This window comes from Chenopodium quinoa, unplaced genomic scaffold (genome assembly GCF_001683475.1).
Source record: "Chenopodium quinoa cultivar QQ74 unplaced genomic scaffold, ASM168347v1, whole genome shotgun sequence".
In the NCBI taxonomy this organism is placed as follows: domain Eukaryota; kingdom Viridiplantae; phylum Streptophyta; class Magnoliopsida; order Caryophyllales; family Amaranthaceae; genus Chenopodium; species Chenopodium quinoa.
Window position 1 is genome coordinate 1,480,194 of NW_018742556.1, and position 25,623 is coordinate 1,505,816.

Below are 25,623 nucleotides of genomic sequence, written 5' to 3' on the forward strand. Positions count from 1 at the left end.
CGACTTTTTTCACTCGTGAATAAAAATTGACAAAATGTTTATTATGGTCCCTGATACCCTTCGGGGGTCCAATTGGGTGGGGGTGGAATCATCTAATTTGCCTTTAAACAACCAATTTACCGGTTTACATCTTGCACCGATTTAATTAACTCAAGCTTACCACGAACATTTATGACAACATATAATGATCATATATGGTTCCAAACGGCATAATATTACCCCGGGATTTATCCCCTAATATCTCAACCCTTTTCGACATCGCGCCTCGAAACCTTCAAAAATTTTCAAAAAGCGTAAATATTAGCCTTCAATTTTGGAATTTTTTGACTTTTTTTCGACCGTAAATAAAAATTGTTAAAAGGTTTACCCTGGTCCCTAATACCCTCCGAGAGTTCAATTGGATGGGTGGAACCATCCAATTTGCCTTTAAACAACCAATTTACCGTTTTACAACTTGTATTGATTTCATTAACTCAAACCTAACTATGACAACATATAATGATCATATATGGTTCCAATCAACATTATATAATCCTGAGATGTATTCCCTAAAATCTCAAGTATTTTCGACATCGGGCCTCGAAACCTCCAAAATTTCTCAAAAAACGTGTACATTAGCCTTAAATTTTGGAATTTTTTGACTTTTTTCACTTGTAATTAAAAATTGTCGAAATATTTACCATGGTCCCTAATACCCTCCAGGAGTCCAATTAGGTGGATGGAACCATCCAATTTTCCTTTAAATGGCGAATTTACCAGTTTACAACTTGCACCGATTGCATTAACTCAAGCCTACCATGAACATTTATGACAACATATAATGATCATTTATGGTTTAAAACAGTATAATATGAGCCCGAGATGTATCCCCTATAATCTCAAAGCTTTTCGGCACCGGGTCCCGAAACCTAAAAAAATTCTCAAAAAACGTGGATATTAGCCTTCAATTTTGGAATTTTTGACTTTTTTTTTTGCCGAATTTAAAAATTACCGAATTGTTTACCATGATCCTTAATATCCTTCGATAGTCCAATTGGGTGGGTGGAACCATCCAATTTGCCTTTAAACGACCAATTTACCGGTTAACGACTTGCACTGATTTCATTAACTCTAGCCTACCACGAACATTTATGACAAAAATAATGATCACATATGGTTCCAAGACATTATATGACCCCGAGATGTATTTCATAGAATTTCGAGACTTCTATACACCGGGCCTCGAAAACTCCCAAATTTCTCAAAAAGATGGATATTACGAGTAGCGTTCAATTTTTGAATTTTATGACTTTTTTTCGCCAGAAAATAAAAATTGCCGAAATGTTTATCATGATCTATAATAGCCTCCGGGAGTCTAATTGGGTGGGTGGAACCATCCAATTTGACTTTAAAAGGCCAATTTACCGGTTTACAACTTGCACCGACTTCATTAACTCAAGTCTACCACGACCATTTATGACAACAAATAATTAGCATATATGGTTCCAAACGACATTATATGACCCGGAGATGCATTCCCTAATATCTCAAATCTTTTCGACACTGGGCCCCGAAACCTTCGAAATTTCACAAAAAACGTGGATATTAGGTTTGAATTTTCGAAATTTATGACTTTTTTCGCCCTGAAATAAAAATTGTCGAAATGTTTAACATAGTCCCTAATACCCTCCAGGAGTCCAATTGAGTGGGTGAAACCATCTAATTCGTCTTTAAACAGCCAGTTTACCAGTTTATAACTTGCACCGATTTTATTAACTCAAGTCTACCACGAACATTTAAGACAACATATAATGATCACATATGGTTCCAAACGACATTATATGACCCCGAGATGTATCTCCTAAAATCTCAAGGCTTTTTGACGCCGGGCCCCGAAACCTCCAATTTCTCAAAAAGCGTGGATATTAGCCTTTAATTTTGGAATTTTTAGACTTATTTTCGCCCGGAAAATAAAAATTGCCGAAATGTTTACCGTGGTCCCTACTATATACCCTCCGAGAGTCCAATTCGATGGGTTGAACTATACAATTTGCCTTTAAATGACCAATTTACCAGTTTACAACTTGCACCGATTTCATTAACTCAACCTTACCACTAACACTTATGACAACAAATAATGATCATATATGGTTCCAAATAACATTATATGGCCCCGAGATGTATTCCCTAAAATTTCAATACTTTTCAACACCGGGTCTCGAAACCTCCAAAATTACTCAAAAATGGTGAATATTAGACTTCAATTTTTTAATTTTTTTTACTTTTTTTCCGCCCGAAAATAAAAATTGCCGAAATGTTTACCATGGTCCCTAATACCCTCCGGGAATCCAATTAGGTGGGTTGAACCATCCAATTTGCCTTAAACGAACAACCAATTTACTGATTTATAACTTGCACTGATTTCATTAACTCAAGCCTACCACGAACATTCATGACAAGATATAATGATCATATATGGTTCCAAACGGCATTATATGACCCTGAGATTTATCCCCTAGAATTATCTTCCTAAATTATAGACTATAATTCCCTAGTACATTTCCATATATATTATAGTTAAAGGAAATAATTAGCTTGATAAAAATGATAGTTATCTATTTATAGTTAGTTGAACCCGAATATGACCTGACTTGGAAATGACCCGACCTGATTGTAACCTGCAAATTATGACTTGAACATAATCCGACTTGAATCCGAGAATGACCCGACTGGGAAATGACCCAACCTGATTATAACCCGCAAATTATTGACTTGAACCGAACCCGACTTGAACCTGAGACTGACTCGACTTGAAAATGACCCGACCTGATTATAACACCCAAATTATTGACTTCAACCAAACCCGACTCAAACCCAAGAATGACCCGACCTGATTCTAACCCGCAAATTATTGACTTGAACCGAACTCGACTCGAACTCGAGAATTACCCTAACCAGTTTTAACCCATGAAAACCCGAATTAAACCCGACCTATTGTTTACCCGACCTGTTATTAACCCGACCTAAACCTGACCCAAATCCGATAAGAAGTATGACCCGACTCAAGCATGACCCAACCCAAACCTGACCCGCATAGGTTATGGAATTAATTCGAATTGACTCGACCCGAGTTAACCCGACCCACTCTTACTTGACCAAAACCCGACCCGTTTACCCGAATTGACAACTCTATTATTTTCCGCAATAAAATCCACCAAAGTAAAACGATCCCCCTATTCCCTAAATGGACCATATACCAAAAAGAAAGAAAAATGGAGGAAAAAAGAAAGTGAGCAATTTGGAGAGCTCTTTCCCAAAATAATGTCAAGAAAAACCTCAATTCCCAAATTACAGCCACTTCTTTACATTTTCCCAATCTACCGTCCACGTAAGCATTGGGTAAAAAAACCGGGTTTTTTTTTTTCCGGTCCAGGGAAAACCGCTACTTCAAGTAGCGGTTTCTAAAAACAAAACCGCTACTTCAAGTAGCGGTTTTTGTTGTGAATTGTTTTCACTTAATAAACCGCCACTTGAAGTAGCGGTTTTTATTGAGTATACCGCTACTTCAAGTAGCGGTTTTCTTCAATACATCGCTACTTGAAGTAGCGGTTTTGTAAAAAAACTGGTCAAAAAAAATTCCAACTGAACCGGTGACGTGGACGGTAAAGTGGGAATATATAAAAGAGTGGCTGCATTTAGGGAATTATGCGAATTCCTAACCTTGTTTAGGGAAAGCGCTCCAATTTGGATTTGTTAGTTTAGAATGCAAGCAAAAGTCCCTTTCAAGTTTTGAGGCTTTCCAGGCCATTAAACAAAGATCTTGCCAAAGTTGAAGTGATCCCATGTGGCATTTGCCCACCCATTTCAGTAAGGTGTTTCCCACTCTAGGGATAGCAACATACATCATACATACTAGTGGTGTCAACATTCAATATATATCATAATGCTTGATTGTTTTTTTTTTTTCTTCTTTCAATTGTTACAATATGCTTGGAGTATGTTTGCTCCACACAAATAAAGTGATAACACACCTATGATTCTACATTCGAGCCTATTTTTAAGGCTTTTTCCGATTATGTTTTAGAAGTATTATGTCAACTGCTTAGATTTTCTCTCTTTGTTTGTAGACGTAACTAACATATTGTAATTAAACCACAAAAATCTGTTTGTTTTGATTTGATGTCCATAAATCTTTCTTGTATTTATTAAACCACCAATATAAGGAAAATCTTTCCATTTAATAAATAATTTACATGATATTGTTCACTAATAAGTTCAAATTAAAAGACAAAAAATTGCTAGCCAAACTATTAGCTTTATAAGCGGCTATGAACAAAATTACCCTTATAAAATGGTATAGATCATCATCAACTCATAAGCGGATATGTTGGTAAAGTTGTCATTAAAGTTAGGGCATGTTCCGATTGACTGAACTCAGCTGAACTGAACTGAACTGAACTGAACTTATTAATTAGTGATTTTTAATTATGGATTAGTGATCTTTGATTATTTATTACTATACATATGTGTATATACAAATGTACATATTAAAATATTTACGAAAAATATACTATATAATTATAATTTTTATGGAAAATATATTAAAAATATACTATAGAACCATTTGAACAATAAATTGTATCATTATTATTATTATTATTATTATTAATATTATTATTATTATTAATTATTGATTATTGATTATTATTATTATTATTATTATTTATTGATTATTATTATTAGTATTATTATTATTATTGTTATTATTATTATTATTATTATTATTATTATTATTTATTGATTATTATTATTATTATTTGTTGATTATTATTATTAGTTTTTTTATTTCAATTATTATTGTTATTATTATTATTATTATTATTATTTATTGATTATTATTATTATTTATTACTTATTGATTATTATTATTATTATTATTATTATTATTATTATTATTATTATTATTATTATTATTATTATTATTATTGTCGTTGTTGTTGTCGTCGTCGTCGTTGTAATAAGAGCTTAAAAGAATGAAATTTGGCTTTATATTATTAGCAATATCATTAGACATAAATTAAGAGCTGAAATAAATTGAAGTGAACTGAGCTGAGCTGAACTGAACTGAATTTCAAGAAGAGAACAAGCCCTTAGTGGCTCTACTAGAGTGTAAGTTGCAGATCGAGTGTCCTTTGTTGTTGAGGTTATTGTATTTGTAAAGTGTTTTGTCAATCATTTTATTAATAATTGATTACCTAAAAGAAATTTTTAGTGGCCGACAAATATATAATAATTGGATGGACTTGCGCCACAGCTATTATTAATAAAAAGTGAAATAACGATTAGAATTAAAATATATACAAACGTAAAATAGATTTCATCTTAAAACTAATTGGTAACAAAATAACCTATTTGAATAGGCGGTTTTATCCTATCTTATGTTTCAAATTATTCTTCCTTGGGTCTCGAGTGTTCTTAATTATGAAAGCAAATGATTACTCTTTATAATTTCCAGTTTCTTACTCTGTTGATGAATTTGTTATTTTTGTCTTTTGTTCTTGTAAAAGTCATGCACATTAGTGGTACTCTATTTTTGCAATTCACTATTTTGGGTGAAAATGTTGATTGGATATAATTAAATATGAAGTATATTCAGTGGCGGATCTTGAGTGAAAACATTAGAGGAGTCGAAATTTAAATATTTAATCTTTTCCTCAAAAGTATTATTATGTCCAAAAATTTTATAAGTAAATATAGGTTATTTTAGTTCATCAACTAATTAATTACAATAATTTACGGGGGGCCAGGCCCCGAATGGCCCCGATGGAAGGTCCCCCCTCTGAGTATATCATTGATCAATGTCTCGCATTTGACATAAATGTTAATCAAAATAGGACACTTAAAAAAATAAAGGGAAAATGGAGTTTTATTTAAGCATGTTAAATAGGCTAGGTTAGGTTGATATGAACCTGAATTAAAAAGTTTGACGGACTAAATGGATTAACTCCAAGTTGAGATTTCTAATATTAGCCTAACTAGCTCTTTTATGTTTCAGGTCGGGTTTGAGTATCTCATTATTTAAGTGTGTTGAAAATTATAACCAATTTCGTTTGTTTTTAGTTAAATTCAAGTTATATTATTGAGTCTAGTTAGGCTTTTTTTGAAAGTGGAAAACCTAAATTGTTCGAGTTAAGAACCAGGCATAACCATTACCTCGTCATATACATGCCGTAAAGATTCCATTGTACATTCAAGGTGAATCTTGAGATGATTAGGTAAAAAACCTAAGGCAACTAGCTACTTTTAATAATGGTAATTTACGCTTTTGGGAAGATCATATTGGAGCGGCTTTCTAATTGAACAAAAAGTAGCTCTAAAATTTATTCTTGCTAGCTTCAAATTTATAGTGGAAATCAAATGTAAGAAGCACCGGAGTATATAAAAGAATTTGGTTTATGATGAAATATCAATAATGCTTTTCTTTATAAATGATGGGCAAGACATTGCTAACTTTTTTAGTGTTTGGCAAAGTAAAGTAAAGGGAAACATTAGGTATTAATCTTAATTTTGAGGTACTTTTCTTATTGTTACAAAGCTACTAAAATTAGCTTTAGTAATTGTAAAAACTAAACATGTATTCTCATTTCCATGCTAATTAATGCATATTTTCGGCTATATAAATCTTTAATAATTATTAATAAATATAATAAACTGATACAGTTTAAGTGTTTCATCTCTACAAAAATGGAATTAAATTATAATGAGGTTTTTTTGTTACTGTAGTATTTATATGTAGACTTAATAATTATAAGGAAGGTGTTTTAAGATTAAAACTAGGGTTAAACACTCAAAATCACAATAATGATAGGACCACATACAAAAAGCTAAGGATTTGATGATTGATTCTTAAAATTGATAGCAAGAGTTTTTATGATCACCACATGTTTTAATTTGGTTGATTAGTATGATTACATATAAAATCGAAATTGTTTTGATTTTGGCAACAATTTGTTGGTGACATGCATTTCAAGAAATAATTGCCCTTTTATTTTGTTTATTGTTCCATTGATACCATTACTTTCAAGCTTTTTGTCCCATTTATATGTCGTTTTCTATGGCATGACGACCATCTTTTTAACCATTAAGTACTAGTCTTTGAAATAAATAGATCATTCATTACTATATAATAGAAATAATTAATTAGGACTAGATAGTTATTGATTGAGATTACACATCTTTTACTTGTTTGTTCTTTGTGATAAGAATCATTGTCATTTTTAGTAAGCTAGTTTATCGAGGCTACATAACTAGAGGGGAAAAATTACCCAATAACAAAAATGGACACGAAAAAACTGGCAAAGGCTACATAAAACTATACTAGAGGTCTACAAATTACTCAATAATAATAATAATAATAATAGACACGAAAAATTGGACATAGTGGCGTGCAAAAAAATCGTTGTGTAAGATAATACTTGTATGGCATCATTTTTTGTTTTCAGTTTCATTTTTTTTTTTTAAAACTAAAAACCAAAAACAGGAAATAAGAAAAAGGTGTTTCCACTTTTCTGTTATCAGTTTTCAAAATTATTATGATTTTAATAAGTTTGAATAATTTTTGACTCATTATGTGACATATATTATATGGTTTTAAAAAACAGAAAACCACAATAATGCCAAACGAACATGACTAGTAAGTGTATGTGTATATATATATATATTACGGAGTATAACAATGTATTATAGTAGTAGTTATAGTATAATATGTTGAGCTTTCTAAGACGCCCTAGATGAACAGGTGAATCAAAAAATTTTAAGAGCAGAAGAAGTATATATATAAGTAATGAACATCTTTTTAAGATATTTGATTAACCATTAGTAAAAGGAGACTAGAACAAGAATCAAGCACATCTTTACTAATGAGAGTGATGATGATCATGTGATCTCGCTCCGCCAAGCGCATTAAATGTAGAGTAACAAAACGTTACTAAGTACTTAAGGGTTGCCATAGCTAAGGGACATAAAAGAATGTTAATCCAAAAAAAAAAATATTGTAAGGAGTACTATACCTATTTACAAGTTTAAAGTCATACTAACTTTTTGTGTGGATCAAAGTCGTTCTTCATTGGAATATAAAGTATAATTTGTCAGCATTGGCAAATCATATATACATGATATAGAATTATTACACTATCAATATGACTATAACTCGACTTGTGATGATAGAAAGGATCCGAATAATTTATATAAGAAATTCTATCTTAATTAGTGCACCAAGCAAAGTTATATGGTACAGGTTGGACTATTACTCTTTCTGATCAGAGAGAGAGAGAGAGATTCGGGGGGATCTTCTGGAATTGCTTCCTCGGCTCTTCAAGCTGAGGGTTTGGCTTGTTTGTCAGCTATGGGCTGGGGCAAGAGATAATGGATATACATCCGTTAAAATTTATACTGACTCTACCATGATTATCCTCTCACTGGGAAAAGCAGGGACCTTATCCATGGATCTCTTTTGGATAATTAAAGAAATCAGAAGGATAGGACAACTTTTTCAACAATGCGTCTTCCTCAAAGTTAGTAGAGAAGAAGTTAATCGCTCCCATCAGCTTGCAAATCAGTGCCGACAGACTAGTTCAACGTTTGCTAACTCTATTCCTTTTGATGTTTTTTAAGTTCCTTTTTCTTTTTGTATTTGCTGTGTCTTCTGCTGTTGTCAAAAATAAAAAAAAAAAATAAAAAATTATGTGATGTATAGGGACATGAGGGACTCCTATTTTTAACATTTTCTGCCAAAACGTCAACATTTTTTGCTTGGTGCTCAAGGACAACTCTAAAAGTGACAAGCTAATCTTTCAATAACATCCCCTCACTTTCCTAGTAGCATGCAAATTGCAATATGTACATCTAGGCCCGTCAATTGCATGTTGGAAAATTGTATCATCAACTTACGTACACTATTTATGTCATTTTCATATGACAATAATATGCCAAAAAAAAAAGTTCTTATAAGTTGTGATTAATACTTGTATTATGAATTACCTTTGTGACCAATAGATGAAGTTCAATGGAAACTTCTCAACCTCTAGAGTTGTTACCAAAAGGTGTGAGGAGTTGTTCTATTGGACCATGTATAGCATTATATTATATAATTAATGACTTTTCATCGATGTTTAACATGTTATTTAGAATTGATTTACTGGTAAGAATGATTATGTTAATAAGAGAGAGTTCATTTTACAAAACTTAGGAATTTTATCTTAAAATTATACTTGTATCACATTATGAAGATAGATATTGTGTATTCTCAACATGGGATAATGCTCACATGTGTTGTTTTACAAGGCTTAACTTAGTCGTAAAATCAAGATAATACAAGTACAAATTGAGTCATAGATGTTCTGATAAGTAGAGATAGATTAATCAATCAATCATTCCAAGCCATATTCCCATAAGTGGAAATTTGATATCATGTTTTTATATTAGTACCATCAATCAATAACAATCGACAATCGAAATCGACAACAAAGCCACATATGTAAAGACTATAGACTATAGACATTATACACACTGTTTGTCTATTGTATGTCCATGCATGGTGCGTGGTTGAAAGAGGACTTGTCAAGCATGCCTAAGTAAGATACCAAACGGTCCAAAACAGCTCCCGCAATGCTTATCGCTTAAAGTCATAAATTGATCGTCTCCAAACAAAAAAAAATTAACACAAAGATTGATCTCAGAAAATACAGCTAACTATGACTCAATCCAACGTTTCTAAGACTAATTTTCAAAATTCCACGTTGATTGGATGAAAGGTGTCAGTCTTAGTCAGCAAGATCAACTATCAAGTCAATTGCTAATCAACTGTTAAGTAAACTTAAGCTAATGGTGGCCCGCCCCATACCTGGTGCGAATTAATTCCACTTTGAAGGAGGGGCGGATGAGATTCGAACCCGTGACCTTTGTGTCACGCTGACTCCGATACCATGTTAGAAGACCATCTCAACCAAAAACTTAAGCTGATGGTTGAGACCCAGGAATATGTTTTATACTCTATCATAAACATCTCAAGGCTAATTATATACTCTCTTCATTTCTTCAAAAAACATATGCGAGGTATATTGCATATACATACGAGTACATGAGATATTGTTTGTTTTTTTTTTTTTTTTTTTTTTTTTTTTTTTTTTTTTTTTTTTACAAAAGCAAATTACAACAAAATTACACAAAGTCCAGATATTGTTTGTTACGTCTCATGCAATAGGTAGTTTTTAAACACTATGCAAGAATTTCAACCATTCGGGAGCCCTGCCAACAAGTACTCTGCAGCAATATAATTAGATTAGTTAATTAAAGTATTGAATAGTGGTGTTTGATTCTTGTGGTGTTTGATTGATTATAGTAATAATGTAAAAAAACAAGTAAAAAGGACAAAGACATAAACTTTAATTTTTTTGTACAGAATACTAACATAAAAGTGGAATAAACCAAAGGCATCAAAATGTAATTCCAAGAGTGGGTAGTAAAAGGGAACTTTGGTTTTCCATATTCCCAAGAAGAATCCACTATCTTACTGCACTCTCTTGGATCTCATCCCATATTATTAAATCAAAGAGGAATGTAATAATGTATAGGTCGGAAGAACAAGACATGCTAACTTTGCAGCAATCTTTATGTAAAATCAAATTTAATAGTATGCATAAATCAATGAAGATGACATTTTTTTTAATACAAGTAGGTAAATTGTTCATAGTAGTCCAGGATTATAGTCGTGTACATGTGTATTTTCTAATGAGGAATAAATAATTGAAGTTTATGCAATGGTACAAGATTAATGATGTTCCGTTAAGTTATGTCGTTACTTACTAGAGGTTTAGGCCATGTGTCGTTCCAGTTTTATCAGATACCTTTATAGAGACAAGCTCGAACTATGACTACATTAAGCATGAGTAACTTGTAAACACAAGTCACTTACTCCTGATTGAGCATCACTCAGAGCCTCAGAAGTTTACCACTGTTATGTTTGTACAAAAAATGTGAGCCATTTGAGTATTGGGGGATCTTAAAATGAGGTAAAACACAATGACATTTGAATGATTAGATCTTAAACTAGCAATGTTTAAATAAGCTTCTGTCATTTCTGAAATCTGGCATCTTGATCTTTGGATTTTTGTCACCATGAAGTTTAAGATCCTGAAAAAAAGGATTATGTTGCAGCAGATTTTGTTCTTCCTGTCTTTATGAAGTTTACTTTGGTAAAAATGCAAACAAAGTTTAAAGTAGGAAGTTCATAGCAAAAAAAATGCATTTTCATTTATTTCCCTTCCAAAAATTAACAGTTGTGTTTCAACTTGACCGTCATTTCCTAATTACTATCACAAATTTTTTTTGTTACAAAACACCGCTCCTCTTCCCAATTCCTTATATGATACAAAATCTGGGACTGGAGGGTCTCTATACAGAATTCCAAAATTCATATTAAAAAATTGGAAATTTCAATAACCTGTCAAAATTGATACATGCATGATTGCGCGTGTGCTTAAATATGTACACTCATCTAATGTGAGAGCATCGCTTCAACTCTGTCTTGGGCTCGAAATCCTTCCTGGTGATACAAAAAATCCCTGACTGTTCCTCAACTTTCTCAATGAGAAGCTTTAGAAGTGGAACTGTTGAAAGAGTTTTGCACGAACCCACCATTATTAGCTTCTTCTGCACAAACACAAACATTGATAATTTCAGGATATGAGTTCTATGAATAAGATGGCACATCACGAGCTTGAAGGTTGGCTGGCATTGCCAAAGGCTTGGGTTTTGAAGTCTGTATGAACCAGAAACCCCTGTATAATGTAGTATAAGCACAAAATTGTGTTGAAATCAGATATTTGACCATGTACTTGAGGTTAAAGTCCAGGTAAGATAAGTTCACCTGCCAAATGCCTACGCAATATCTTTCACTGTTAAGTGTATTTTCTAACATTGTTTACCTGCATATCAGGGTACATTTTAATGTAGTTAATGTAGTTTAGAGCATTTATGACGGCCTTTGCATCTATCTTGATTCTTTAATGGGCAGTGCTACTCCCTTAGGTTGTGTTGGTGTTTTCGATGCAATAGCTAGTCACTTGGATGCCCAAGGAATAAGTTTCGTTATCTTCTACTGATCTCATTATGTCCATTTAAAAACAAACTACTGTTATTCACTCACTTAATGGCAGTACTCTCGTTAGATACTGGTGAACAAAACAAGAGTGATATAAATGTATAATTACCAGATATTCAATGGATGTTTCTCTACAATCTCAGATGAAATCAACAGGTCATACAACAGGATATCAAGGATTAGACCACAGAAGACAAACCTTAGCACGTGTCAAAGCCACGTTGATTCTATGCCAATCATCAAGTAGTGTAGATGAGCAGTTCCTTGGATTTTGAGATGACCGAACAAAGGACAATATTATGCAATCCTTATCTCTTCCCTAACAAACGAATAAGAAAGTATAAGAAATCAAATTTTAATGTGGCTTACTAATAGCTAATCATTAAACTCCTTGATGAAATTGATAAGCCAGAATAATTCAAGAAGCTGCCAATCAACTGATAAAATACATTAAAATAACGGTTAACAGCCTTGCAAGTTTTCATCAAGTATTGTTCATGCAACAAATCTTAGAATGAACAAAAGCACTTTAGTAATAAGTTTTAAAGAAGGCCTAGACTGGAGCAGCAACCCAAGAACATGATAAAGTCCTTTTCTTAAACAGAAATTCATCTATATGATTAAATGTTCTTATGAACTGCGGACATATAGGAAAAGAACATGCAACTCAAACTTGACTACTTGCGTTAAAGACAGGTGCAAGTTTAAGTGTTGGACTGAGCTATTTTTAAGTATAACTGTGATTTTGGTTCAAATACTTGAGGTTCAATAAAAAATCTGAGTAACAAGGCCTAAGATGAGACTTCTTCAACTTCATAACTATCTATTACACGTAATTGATGGCTGTTGCTTCATCTTCTGCTACTTGGCGATGCACATTCAATTATTCTTTGTCCAAACTCAAAAAAAGTAAGCAACTTAAGACAATTGAAGGCATTTCAATAAGTCATAATTATATAGATATCCAAAAGCATATAGGATTTGTAACCTGGTATTTGTCAATTGTGTGGACCTCAACAGCTTCCATATTTAGAACATGACGGATTAGAGTTGCTTGGGAGTTGTAAGGTGTAATGATCCCAATTTCCTCCTTTTCAACTCCATGATTAGTTAATACCTCTGTGATCTATAATAAATACTTGAAAATTAGAAAATTAAGAATCCCTAACTTGCAAAAACGGAAATTTGCCGCTGAAGACAGCCAGACAACTAACAAAATTTTGATTGTTTAACAAATGATTGGGTAGGAAGATACCCTAAAACTCCTTACCTCTGCTACAAGATAAGCTTCAATTGGGTTATTTACAGTCTTCTTATCCTTTGTCTCCAAAGCAGGTAAAATATCTATCAAATGAAAGCTCATTTTGTAAGATATAGGACACATCATCAGTATAAAACTGAAACTAGAATATATATTCAGCAGAGTAGCAGACCTGTGTTAATAAATATTACTGGTTTGTCTGCATCTAAAACCTGTTATTATCAGCAAAAACCGCAATTGCAGTGAGAATGTTAATGATTAATAATAATATGTAGATAACCCAAAAAAATATTACAAATCAATACCTCTTTCAACCATGGGGACATGGGACCTTTATTTGATAACTTAAGCTTTGCATTTTCCACATCTGGAGAACCACAACGCAGTTTTTCGCCATATATAAGGGCATTTGACAGTTTCATGACACCTGCACACATACGATACTATACACAGGAACATGTACAAATTCAGTATTGTTGGTGATACACTGATACGTCAGGAATCTACAGACATGTGAGCACATTTCACTCAAAATTCAAAGATTGACCTGACTTTGCAATGCTGATATTGCTTGAGGATGTCCTTCTGATAGCCTACGAAACAAACTTACTGACATTCCATTTTCTCGAGCCTCTGCACTCTATAAACATTCAAAGTAATTCAGGCCTTCTGAGAGGGAAAACTGAAACAGCTGAATTGAGAGTCAAATAGTGCATACCTTCACTAATGGTGGCAACTGATAATGATCCCCAACAAGGACAAACTTGGATGAAAACATCAATGGCCCTAATGATACCTAATATCATAAAAAAGTTAGTGAAAACAGCTTTTATTCTGCATTACCAGTTTATTTTACTCAAAATGCAACCCAAGGACAGAGATCCTCTTCTTTCCATGATTAAAAATTCCAGAAAACTCTAAGTGGCAATTTACGCATAGAAATGTGCTAATCTACCCTGAGCCTCAGCAAGGCATCAAAAGCAGTTGATTTTACGAATTTTAACCTTCAGTTTCCTATTCCCTACCCCCTTTGGCCCTTTCCCACCAAAGAGGAAAAAAAAAAAAAAAACCTCCCATACTGCCTTCTTCTGCATACTTCATATTAAATAGGAAATTTATAATAAAGGTAACATTTGATTTATATTCTCATAAACAGCAGCATAAGTATCATGGTTTAGAGTTTTGGTTCAAAGTAGAATTTATATAACATATTAATAAAAAATACTTAATAAAAATCAATTTAGTCTTCTTTAAGAGCAAGCTATGATACATGGTAAAACCAGCAGCACATACCGGCAAGCTAGTCTGTCCAGCTTCATCGATTATGCAGACATCAAATTTTTTATTTGCAAGCAAGGGACTGGTTATCCCTAAACAGGTAACCGCAACAACTTTGACTCGATCCAGCTTCAATTTGATTTCATCCACACTGTGAATGTCCATGTCTGTCAGAAAATAGATTCAGAAATTATCCTCCTGAAATTGAAGTCATCTTTACAAAATAATTTAGGACTAAAGCAAAAACCTGACAGACAATGCCCTTGAACTTCTTTGTGCACAGCTTCACTTCGCCCAATACGTAAAAAGTCTATTTCCTGAGAAATCCACCTTCAGTTAGGGTTAAAAAATAATTTTTTAAAAAATAAACTGCGGAGTATACTAGAAGCATGGCCACATAATGGAGACTTTTTTATATGGAGCTGTACTTCCAGTAATAGCTGATTTTGATTGTACATAAAAGATAAGTGCTTAAGGTGATCATATAACTAGTAAAGACCATATAACTAGTTACATTATGAATATGCTATGTATCAGACAAGACCCAGCAAAAACAAGCAATAAACTGCTGCAGAATTTATAGGAGTTCAAACAGTGTGACTCATGAGATCCCGCATTATACCACAGAAAATATCTTCAGAGACCTTGATGACATCAAAATCCAACCAAAGTTGATAAGCAAGATGTGCAAGAACCAAGCCATTCCTAAACAATTTGAGCTTGGTTCGTCTCATATATATTATAGCTGCGTATATAATGACATCTAGCTCGAAATCCATGTGGGTCACCTATATAAAGGTTTTGTGTATGATTTAAAGGATCCTTATACTGGGAAAAGGCTTGAATTCAATCCAACATATGCCAAGCTTAAATTTTGTGGCTCAAACTGTGATCATAACTCAAGACTTAAAAGGACAAAACTTCATATCTGATCCCAGACTCTGCCAAAGTGCCAATATGTTAATTCATAATAACAAGAAATGACGGGGGAAACAAAAAATATCTACAGCACAAATGGAGTTTTCTCAATAGCTGGACATACATGATAAGGTGAAAACGTGAAATTATCATTAAGTTCAAGACCTAAGGGCAACTCCCTCATTATGATACAGAAGAAATGTGATGCAACCTTTAAAATGGAACATAGTCCAGCTCCCAAATACACACACACACACACACACTAGCATAATCCAATATGATTTAGTGAATACACACAGAAGCACGAAACTGAGGCAAATAATTTTACTCTTTCCCTTCCTTTACAAGATGTAGTTACAACAGAAATAACCTGAGCTTTGAGTTTGATAAGCAAATTATCAACAGCTGAATTAGTGTATGATGTAAGCAAAATAGATGATCCTCTCATCAACAAAGCCTTGACAGCATATACCATAGTGGATGTTTTTCCAGTCCCAGGCATTCCCAGAATAAGAGCGTAATCTTTTGCTGTAAGTATCTACATAAGAAACTAGGTTAATTACACTTACCAGAGAACACCAACCAGAAGCACATTTAATAGTCCAGTATGCCGGAAAACAAAGAAGGGGGGAGGGGGGTCATAAAATAAAGTTTTACCTTGATGATTGCTCTGCGTTGATCGGCATTTAAATTTTTCTCAGACCAAATGTAGGATATAGCGGGATCTTGGCTAAGTATAGACCCACTGTCAAATCTAGGAGCCTAGGGACCAGCATTTTAGAATTAAAACATAGAATATCTATATCAAACTGAAAAGCTGTAAATGGAACTAAGACCTACCTCAAGATCCACAATTAGCTTCCTCAAACGATCACTTTGTGCACTAAACAGAAAAAGCTGTACCAGATTGAACCTTAAGGGAAAAAGCACACATTTAGTGTAATTGTACAACCAGGTTTTTAACACAGCTTAAGAATGCGTCAGCATTTCAGAGAGTCACCTCATGGTAGCAAAGGATGTAGCAAACTCATCTTTCTCTATCCGCCAGACCTCCTGACAAAGATCCTGTGACATTGAAGATATAGTACTTCTTGGAAGCCGCAAGCGCTTAGAACATGAAACCTAATTTTAAAGTGAAGAAAACAAATGAGTACATTTAACATGGGGCACAATAAGAAACATTTAGACCATGCCTCATAACAAAATAATAATAGAAATTATGAAAAACAGGAAATAAAATATGCAGAGTCAGTCCTTACTGAAACACAAGAGCGACTGATATCTGTGATAATACCACTTGCAACAGCAAGATTGTTGGACTCAGTGCTCAAAATCTGTATAAGGATACAAAGTAATATTAGTTAACAAGCAACTACTGGAGAAATATAAGTGATGATTTGTGTCTAAAAAAGGTCAGGCTATGCAAGCTCTGCAGAAAAGGGTAAGAATTCAAACAGGACAGTACTTTCTGTGGTCCTTGACAAATTATCTTCCCTTCTCTTATAAATAGCCAAGCAAAACAAGGTGCAGAGATTAAAATGCAGATCCCACTAATATAAGAAATAACTTGAGATTGAATTATGTAGTCACAGAAGACAAGAATTGTATCATACAGCTAAACAATATACACTTTGCTTGGTATAGGAAGAGCCATTAAACCAGACAAGTGAGGAGAAAAAAATTTCACAGATTGATCAATGGTGAGAAATTTAGCAATCTGGCTTAAACCAGGCTTTAACACATTACTACTTTCAACAAATGCAATGATAAACTTTTCCAGACTCATTTGCTATGGAGTTAAAATGAATTTAACTTATAGTGAGCTAGGTACTCCCTCGGTCCTGTCCCTAAATCTTCAGTACACTTTGGAAATGGAAAATTCTAGGAAATGCATATATTGAATTGTATCAACCTCAAGGATATATTTTATGTGGATGATTCCAGAGCAAGTCCAGCCATATTTTTGAAATATTAACTATGTTTTGGGGCAGCAAAATTTTGTTAATTCTTATCTTTGTGAAATAATACAAATGAAGGGACATACCACACGATCACCACTACGGAGACTGGAATGTAAGTCATTCTCTGCCAAATTAGAATCTTGGTTATCTTTCCTATTAGAAATGAGATTATCCTTGTGCACAAATCGATAAACAAAGCGTTCATCTTTGGTACATGTTCGTAGATGAAGCTCATCAGAGGCATCAAGAACAATCGAAGACAGGCAGCTAGAGAAGTTTTCACTCTTCAAGTCATATGATCTTCCTCTCTCAAATTTGGGAAGCTGAAAAATATAAAAATCACATAAATTAATTCTGGAATTATAAATAGTGACTCACCAACTAATAATACTATGGATAAGCAACACATACCTGCAACTCTTTAGCTTCTAGGTCAATTAACTGATCCCATTGTTTGAAGAAAACTTTGTGAGTGGTTGTTAAATGATCAGTAAGTGACTCAAAAAGTTCTCCCAACCCACTGCTCTCAGCACTTCCACCATGCACCTAAGGCATCCAGCATTAGAGTTAGCATAGATGTTGCTGACAGGTTTGGTTGTTATATCTGCAAAGGTGACTTATTTACTTTGTGAAGCTAAATGAACCAAACATTACCTTCCAAATAAATATATAGACTCCTATAATCAGACTAAATTCTAGAGGCAATGAGACAAAAATCCAAACATTACATTGGGTTCCATCTAGCATATCTAATCTCTTAGCAACTCAGATTCTTTGCTTGGCCTTGTTTTTACTCAGATTACCCCAACGAGTACCAGATACTTTGACATGATTCTGACCTTAAGAAACTTTGATATAAGTTACAAACAACTAAAGAAGGATAATGTTCCAACACCTGTATACCATACAAAAGATACATACTTGTACCATGGTCCATACAAAAGATATAGCCCCAGGAAAAATAAATAAATAAATCAACAAGTGGATAATGAAAGCAGTGATACACTAATTTATACTTCGTAGATAACAAGGATTGACAGAGAGAAAAGAATTGTGCAGAAAGTATACGTAACCCTGGATACATGGTTTACATACTTTACTATTATAACTCTACAAGTACTGAAAAATGAGATCATTGTGATATGTATGTTCAACATTTTAACAATGTCAATAGCATCAAATGTATGCACAATAAGTGACTTGATCTTAGTGTCTGACAAGAGTATCTTACAAGAAAGACAGCAATGAGTAAATAAATGCTAATTAGACAGGGTTTTCCTGATTCAGAATAGCTTGGCTTCAAAGATACTAAATCTGTATCTAATGTCAATAGTCAAAACCTGCATGTGAAATGACTAAAAATAAAAGGCATTGAAAACATAATCACCATATAGTAATTTCTACTCAGATTGGAAGAAAGAACATGAAACAGCTCTATGTTGAGCAAAATCAAAACTCGATCATCAGGAGCTAAGAGGTCACAATCGTATCTAAACACCCAAGTGAACAAAGTATTGACCACAGAAAACTAAATACTCAAAAAATTTGTCGACAAGTAATATCTGAGAACACTCCACTCCAGTATGTACATTTAACACACAAAAATAATTTCCGGAGGTTTAAGTGAAGAAATGATGAAGTCATCAAATACAATTGATTAAGGAATTAATTGTCTACAGGCTGAAAAGGTCAGAAATTTACCTTGTGATAAATGGAACAAGCATTGAGGTGGCGACAATTTCTACACATGTTTGGACTCTACAGGATTAAAATTCAAAGTAATGGATTACCAAATTAAGGAAAGTCAAATGAACTAGCAAAGTTCTTTCCACAGTAGTAGCTGCAATACCTGGAGCATTGGTGGCAGTTGTTGCACCTTCGAAGCCTTAATGATGCTATGTGCTAGTTCATTGCGACGCATGATTAGTCCAATCAAGTCTAATCTCCGAACATTGGCTCCCTTTGCAAAATTTAAAGCATTTGCAAATTAGATTGTAAATACTACGTATAGAATTTATATTTACTGAAAGAAATTTCCAAAGCTTACCAATGTCTGATCAGTCAACAGGTAATATAGAAGACCAGAATCAATCTTCTGCATATATCTTACAAATACAGGATATGTCAGCATATTTATTCTCACGTACCGAAACTCTTTTTAAACAAATAAAGAAAAGCAAAATACCCACCTCTCGGACAAGAGAAGAGTGTATAGAATTAGCTGTGCAGAGTGTTCTGTCAGGGACTGTAAAAAATCATTCAGCCAAGAAAAAAATAAATAAATAAAGGAAATACATTTTGATTGAAATTAGTTTTAAATCTCCAAGAATTATAATTCGTCAGAAGGTAACTTGCCTGGCCACTAGTTGCTTTACCAGTTTTAAACTCCAGGGGTATTATCTTTTCATTAGTTTTTCTGGGATTTGAGAGAATTTGTACTCGGAGGGAAGCATCAATCACTCCTTTCAAGCCATATTTTGGTGCCCATGCCATTTCCTCTATATCAACTACCTGCTCACAAAATATTAAGTTTCTAAAGTAAGGATCAATATACAGCATGTATCATATCAGGTGCATTGTAAATCTGCAAATATCAGAACTCGAGCATCAAGATTATAAAAAAGAAAAAAAAAATAATAACTGCAATGGCGCATGTTCCATAGTTGATTCAACAGTTGTAAAGAAAAATAAACACCTGCCAGTCTGCCACAAACTGATCAAGCAATTTTGACAACATATTCTACTGACGACAGCTTAAAAAAAAAATTTACCCAGGTTTCATAACTACACAGGTTGCAGAGAAGATGTAAAGTAGAAAACTGATGAAACAACAGTGAGAACATTCAACAAAGATGTCTTACATCACATATGCTCATCCTTATCGGTCCATCATTGGGTCCAAAATCAACTGCAGGTGCACCAGATATCTGCAACACAGCAACAATTTTAAAACTAGATCAGGGATTTTCTGCCAAACACCAAAACAGATATTCAAATAAACATGGACCATACAAGGTCTGAGCACAGTGGAAAGATGAAAACAACTCCAGATTTTTTTTTTCAGCACGAGCTCATTACACATGGAGAACCCTATATATTCCGAAAGCAGCTGATGCATTTTGAGATAGCATTACAAAAAAGGATTTCTGACTACAGTTTACAGATTAGGAACTTCCCCAAGAGTTGAAGAGCTAACAATTCAATATTCTTAGTGATAAGGGAATGCTCAACCTGTGAATCTCTAAAGAGTGCTATCCAATTGCATATCCTTGGAATTGCATCATTTAAGGTTTCGCGCATATCTTTTTCATGTACTGCAAGTCCACCCAATAGATTGTATTATTAAGTATGAGCAAAAGCTATGAAATATACTCTTCAAGATGTTCAAAATGAAGAAAAATATGGTCAATGCTTTGAAAAAAGAGTAGGGAGGGACCTCAAAATTTTAAAGATCTCACCTCCACATGCATACAAGCCTTCGATATTCTTTTGAAGAACAATCTTTGCAAATTCCTGAAGCGATTCTATTGTGGGACTCTCCATCAGAAGCCCAGCCTAAAAATTACAGAGTTTCCTTGAAATCACAAGTGCATAAAGAACCTACTCCTAAACTTTGCTTAGTATAGAAAGACTAAACACAGAAACTGATATTAGGAGCAAGACCTGAAAGATTTGATGCAGCAAGGTGCCAGTTAATGCTGCAGTTGAAGATTCACCGCATTTTAACCTCTCATCCAAAACTGCTCGCCTAGGACAGCTGAAACTACCCGCAACCTAAAAGAAAGTCAGTTACTTTACAGCTAATATAAAATCCTTTTCAAAGAATATATTGAATAAATATAAAGCTTGAGACTACTATTCAAACCAAAGAGAAGTTTGGCCCAAGATAATGCATGGGTTTGAAATAAAAAGAAGAAAATTACCCGAGTTCCTGAAAGTAGTAGATTTGGATGAATTACGAGAAGATTATTGTCATGATTTACGTTGCAATTCCCCTGGTTATCAAACTCTCCAACAACTCTTATGGAGTCTCCAGGCTCAATCACACTGTAGAACCTGCATAAGTAACAACAAAATAACATCTAACTATTTTAGGCACAATACTTGCATTTTTTTCCATCTTATAGGATTAAGAATTCAACTATATATCATCATCGAATCGCTAATGGCCACATACAGTAGCTCTGTGCTGACTTGGATAAGTGCAAAGGATATCAATTATAGAGTGATCAGTACATTGGAGACAAAAGGAAATTCAAGTCACAAACAATCACACAATATCAGCAACTGATACACGGCTTTGAATCTTCAGATGGACATATATAAGTCAACCTTTGTCAACTACAAATGTCAACTTATAGCAGAGAAATAAATTGATCGATAAAAATTCAGAACATAAGTAAGAATATCAGTTGGCACTAACATATGTATTAATAATAAACTACAAAGAAAGGTGGAATCAGATTTTAATTACATACAACTTAATGGCAAGTATCAACTCGTCACTTCGTCAGGCATCAGACAGATACAAACATGATTAAAAATAAGGCAAGCGACAAAATGTCTGCAGAGTTGTAACCCAAAGGCAAAAATTATTTGCTTACCAGTCATCCCACAGATTTACACATTGTTCTTCCCCACTTCGCTCATTAAGCACACGAAGAACCTAAAGAAAGAACATTGATTGTGATGTATTACAGTTTGATATTTAGTAGAAAACATAAAAGCATATTAAATCATGAAAATACCTTCAGTGAACACTGAGCTCCTTCTGACGTAGTAGCACGTTTCTCATTGACCTACCAAAAACAAACAATGCAAAAGACCAACTAAATTCTCAAACAATGGCTTTAATGGAAACAACAAAGATAGGGGAAGGGTGAAGAAATGCAGTTCCCTTAATACTTAATAGAGCACTTGATGTTAGACTCATACCTCTAAAACAAGAAAATATGGATCAGAAGTTTGCAAATTAGCCTCCTCTTGTGCTTTTATTGCCACTTTATTCACAGTAAAATTATCCTTTGCAGGTCTCTCATCACTGATTTTATTGCAAACACCGGAAGCTTGTACTTGGTGTTCAACCAAAACTGACCCTTCAACTGAAATTGCATTCTCTACTTGATCTAGAAGTTCAAGAAGGGCCTGAAAAAAGCCATGTATAGATAATCCTGAGTTTGTCTAACTATACTTTTCAATAAATTATGCAAATTTCTCCAAGACCACGTGCATTTCTACATCAGATAAAAAAAAAGAACCATAATTTTAGGCACCATAGATATACTTCAAGAAAATCACCTTTTTGTGATGCCTTAGTCCCGCCCATTCTCTTAAACTATCTTTATTTGCAGCATTTTCATTTGGCTGCGCTAGAAATATGAACCATCATAAAGATAGTCTCATGAAGAACATTCAGGGTAAACATAAATGCCATGGAAAGCTTGTTACCTTATCATGTCGATATGACAAGGAAGGTGGAGTTCTAAAAGGGCTCTGAGAACAAATAGCATCTGAATTATTCAAATCTGCCGCATTGCCATGTTGGCCATTCATGTTTGTAGCATGACCATTACTTGCCTTGTTACACACAGTAACATTTGATACAGAGGTTGATTTTCCAAGTGTCTCAGTTCTAGGCATGACATGTTCTTCATAAACCTTTCCCTCCTTACAGTGCCGATTCTGAAATTTCCAACTTTAAATGCATTGACTAATGTTTAAAAAATGGATGAGAGGGTGTTAACTATTAAAATCAATATTCTTACATCATTATCAGACAATTGCTGGAAAGAGCAAGAATTGAGCCTTGAAGCCTCAGCTAAAGCTTTCACCACATCAGGAGCAAGCTTAGAAATGGCTTGAAGGCGCTCATTCACAGGGGAAATCTTCCATGTTACCTCCTCCCTGTCATCCTGACTTTGCTTTATTAACTACATCATCAATACACCACCACATATCAATTGAATTCTAGAATCTACACCTTTTCTCATAACTCTCAACAGCAACAAAAAAATTACAACTTCCGTTCCAAAAGTACATTTTATTCAAGGTACAACAGACATAATAAGGAGTGGTTAGTTATTACAATGGTAATTTGGTATTCAAAACTGATAATAAAGGTAAACATATAGTGACACAAATTAGTTAATTGGACATATATAATTTAGAATGGCAGCAATACTTTAAAATGCATATATTTAGACATTAGAACACACAAAGAGAACATATTTGGCAATCGCCTCACAAAAATCATTTCGAGTTGATCATGATTCTTTGCTTACAGTTGCAAAGCATTGAAGTTAATTAAGTGGGGAAGTAAAATCAGCATGTCTAAGGGCATTTTGACAAACAAAAGCTACATAATTTACAACAACATTTCAATTATCAGACATCAAATTATAAAGTAACCTCACATTAGTATGCTGCAATAAATCCGATAACTAACAAATGAACAATTACCATTCCAGGAGAAAACTTGAAACGTTTTCTGGGCATGGACTTTGCAACTTCCGGGGAAACCTCGAAAACATCATCCGAATTAGTCAAATCCACCAACAAATGTTCAGGCGGAGTATTATCAGATCCCGATTTCGACCCATTAATAGGGTTTTGATCATCAACAGAAGATAACCCCATATTCTTAGAAACCCTAATTTTCTTAGAAACTTCATTTCCACCCCTTTTCAATTCCAACCCATTTCTAGGGTTTTGATCAGAAGCAGCTAAACCCACTTCCTTTACATCCTTCTGAACCTTAATTTGCTGTACAACCCCATTTTTACTTCCCCCAATTGTACCCGAATTCGACCCATCTCCAATCTTCGATCCATTGGGTTGTTCCGAAATCCGGGAATTAGAACTGGGTTTAGGATTTTGAGGGGATTCAGTAGATTTATTCTTACTAGGGTTTTGAGAAAGACGGCCAAAAAAGTGCTGGATACCATACTTAGCAGGCTGAGAGTTAGTGTTTTGAGTGGTTTTTTTGGATGCTGAAGAAGATGAAGCGTTTGATTTCTTCCTTGGTGGCATGCTTCTATGTTTCTCTCTCTAAAAACCTCTGTTTCTCTCTCTAAGGTCGTCTATGGCGGTCGGAAGAACTCAACAGTGAATACCAGTTTAGCTACTGAGGAGAGAGAAAATGGTTTGCGCGGGATGCTTGGTGTTTATTTAATGTTTTGATTTTTCGGTTTTCCCGCTTTTTTTTTTTTTTTTTTTGCAATGATACAATGAAGACGATTGACTAATTGAGCAATGAGGATTATGAAAAAACCTAGGTCGTAATTGTCCTTCTAACCAAGCTCCTTTAGTAAGGAGTTATTGATTGTTTTTAAAAATTATTTCATGTAATGTTATAATGTACATGTGGTAATGCACGGAATATATTAACCTGTCAAGTATATGGTGATAGAAATTACTAATTAAAAGTTGAGAAAATTTTATTAGAGTACACCTTTTACATATTGATTATTTCTATTTTTTATTGACTGGTACTCCGTATCTTGTTTGGATTCCAATCATTAATCATTGCTTTTAGCTTTTGATTATCTTGTGCAAAGCACGTATGAGTGCCGTTGTTAAAAGGCACGTTTTTCACCTTTTCTTCTTTCCAATTACCATTTCCATGATCGGCTGATCTCACCACCATTCTATTACCAGGCCACTCAATCACCATCCTAACATTATGCATTTTTAAGACCAAGTAAAATTTCAATTTCCTTATATAAACAATGAGTGAGGTGGAATCAAGGAAAAAGGAGAGGGGGTGTAGGTCTATATGTTAGGTCGAGTGAGGAGAAATAATAAGGAAGATTGCAAAAGAAGCAGTTTAGGACTCTGGGCAGTTAAGGGAGTAAAAGCAATAGAGGACAATGCAAGAGACGATGTGATGGTTCACTTTAAATTAGGAAGGAGGGCGAATATTGAAGAGGGGTTCATGAGCAAAGAGATAAGATATTATTTAAGTGGGTGGTGGCCGGAGTGGTTGCGACTTGTGGTTCGTTAAATGGTGGATCGGAGGTTTTGGTGGTGAAAAGGGCAAGTTGATTGTGGAAATGTTAATTTAACTG

General features: G+C 34.0%; 1 protein-coding gene across 1 annotated transcript; it reads right to left on the reverse strand.

The window, feature by feature from the left end:
- Positions 1-11,263: 11,263 nt before the first annotated feature.
- LOC110720447 (DNA replication ATP-dependent helicase/nuclease DNA2-like) lies at positions 11,264-25,199 on the reverse strand. Its single transcript, XM_021899480.1, has 34 exons — positions 24,017-25,199; positions 23,323-23,487; positions 23,006-23,239; positions 22,856-22,921; positions 22,493-22,702; positions 22,306-22,356; positions 22,162-22,223; positions 21,481-21,613; positions 21,221-21,331; positions 21,016-21,112; positions 20,789-20,871; positions 20,419-20,484; positions 19,913-20,068; positions 19,747-19,802; positions 19,605-19,662; positions 19,407-19,517; positions 19,259-19,315; positions 17,969-18,103; positions 17,641-17,880; positions 16,856-16,930; positions 16,597-16,718; positions 16,437-16,509; positions 16,254-16,358; positions 15,967-16,134; positions 14,926-14,995; positions 14,694-14,845; positions 14,119-14,196; positions 13,948-14,040; positions 13,706-13,843; positions 13,573-13,612; positions 13,410-13,483; positions 13,128-13,265; positions 12,339-12,458; positions 11,264-11,688 (listed from the first exon to the last, which is right to left on the reverse strand). The coding sequence occupies exons 1-34, from the start codon at positions 24,584-24,586 to the stop codon at positions 11,530-11,532; spliced, it is 4,266 nt and encodes a 1,421-aa protein (XP_021755172.1). The 5' UTR covers positions 24,587-25,199; the 3' UTR covers positions 11,264-11,529.
- Positions 25,200-25,623: the final 424 nt, after the last annotated feature.

Coding starts and splice junctions, on each gene's coding strand:
- LOC110720447 (XM_021899480.1), bottom strand. CDS start 24,586: ATGCCACCAAGGAAGAAATCAAACGCTTCATCTTCTTCAGCATCCAAA. Junction 19,803..19,912: donor GTAAAGCAACTAGTGGCCAG/GCAAGTTACCTT, acceptor GATTTTTTACAG/TCCCTGACAGAACACTCTGC. Junction 14,996..15,966: donor TTATCAAACTCAAAGCTCAG/GTTATTTCTGTT, acceptor TGGATTTCTCAG/GAAATAGACTTTTTACGTAT.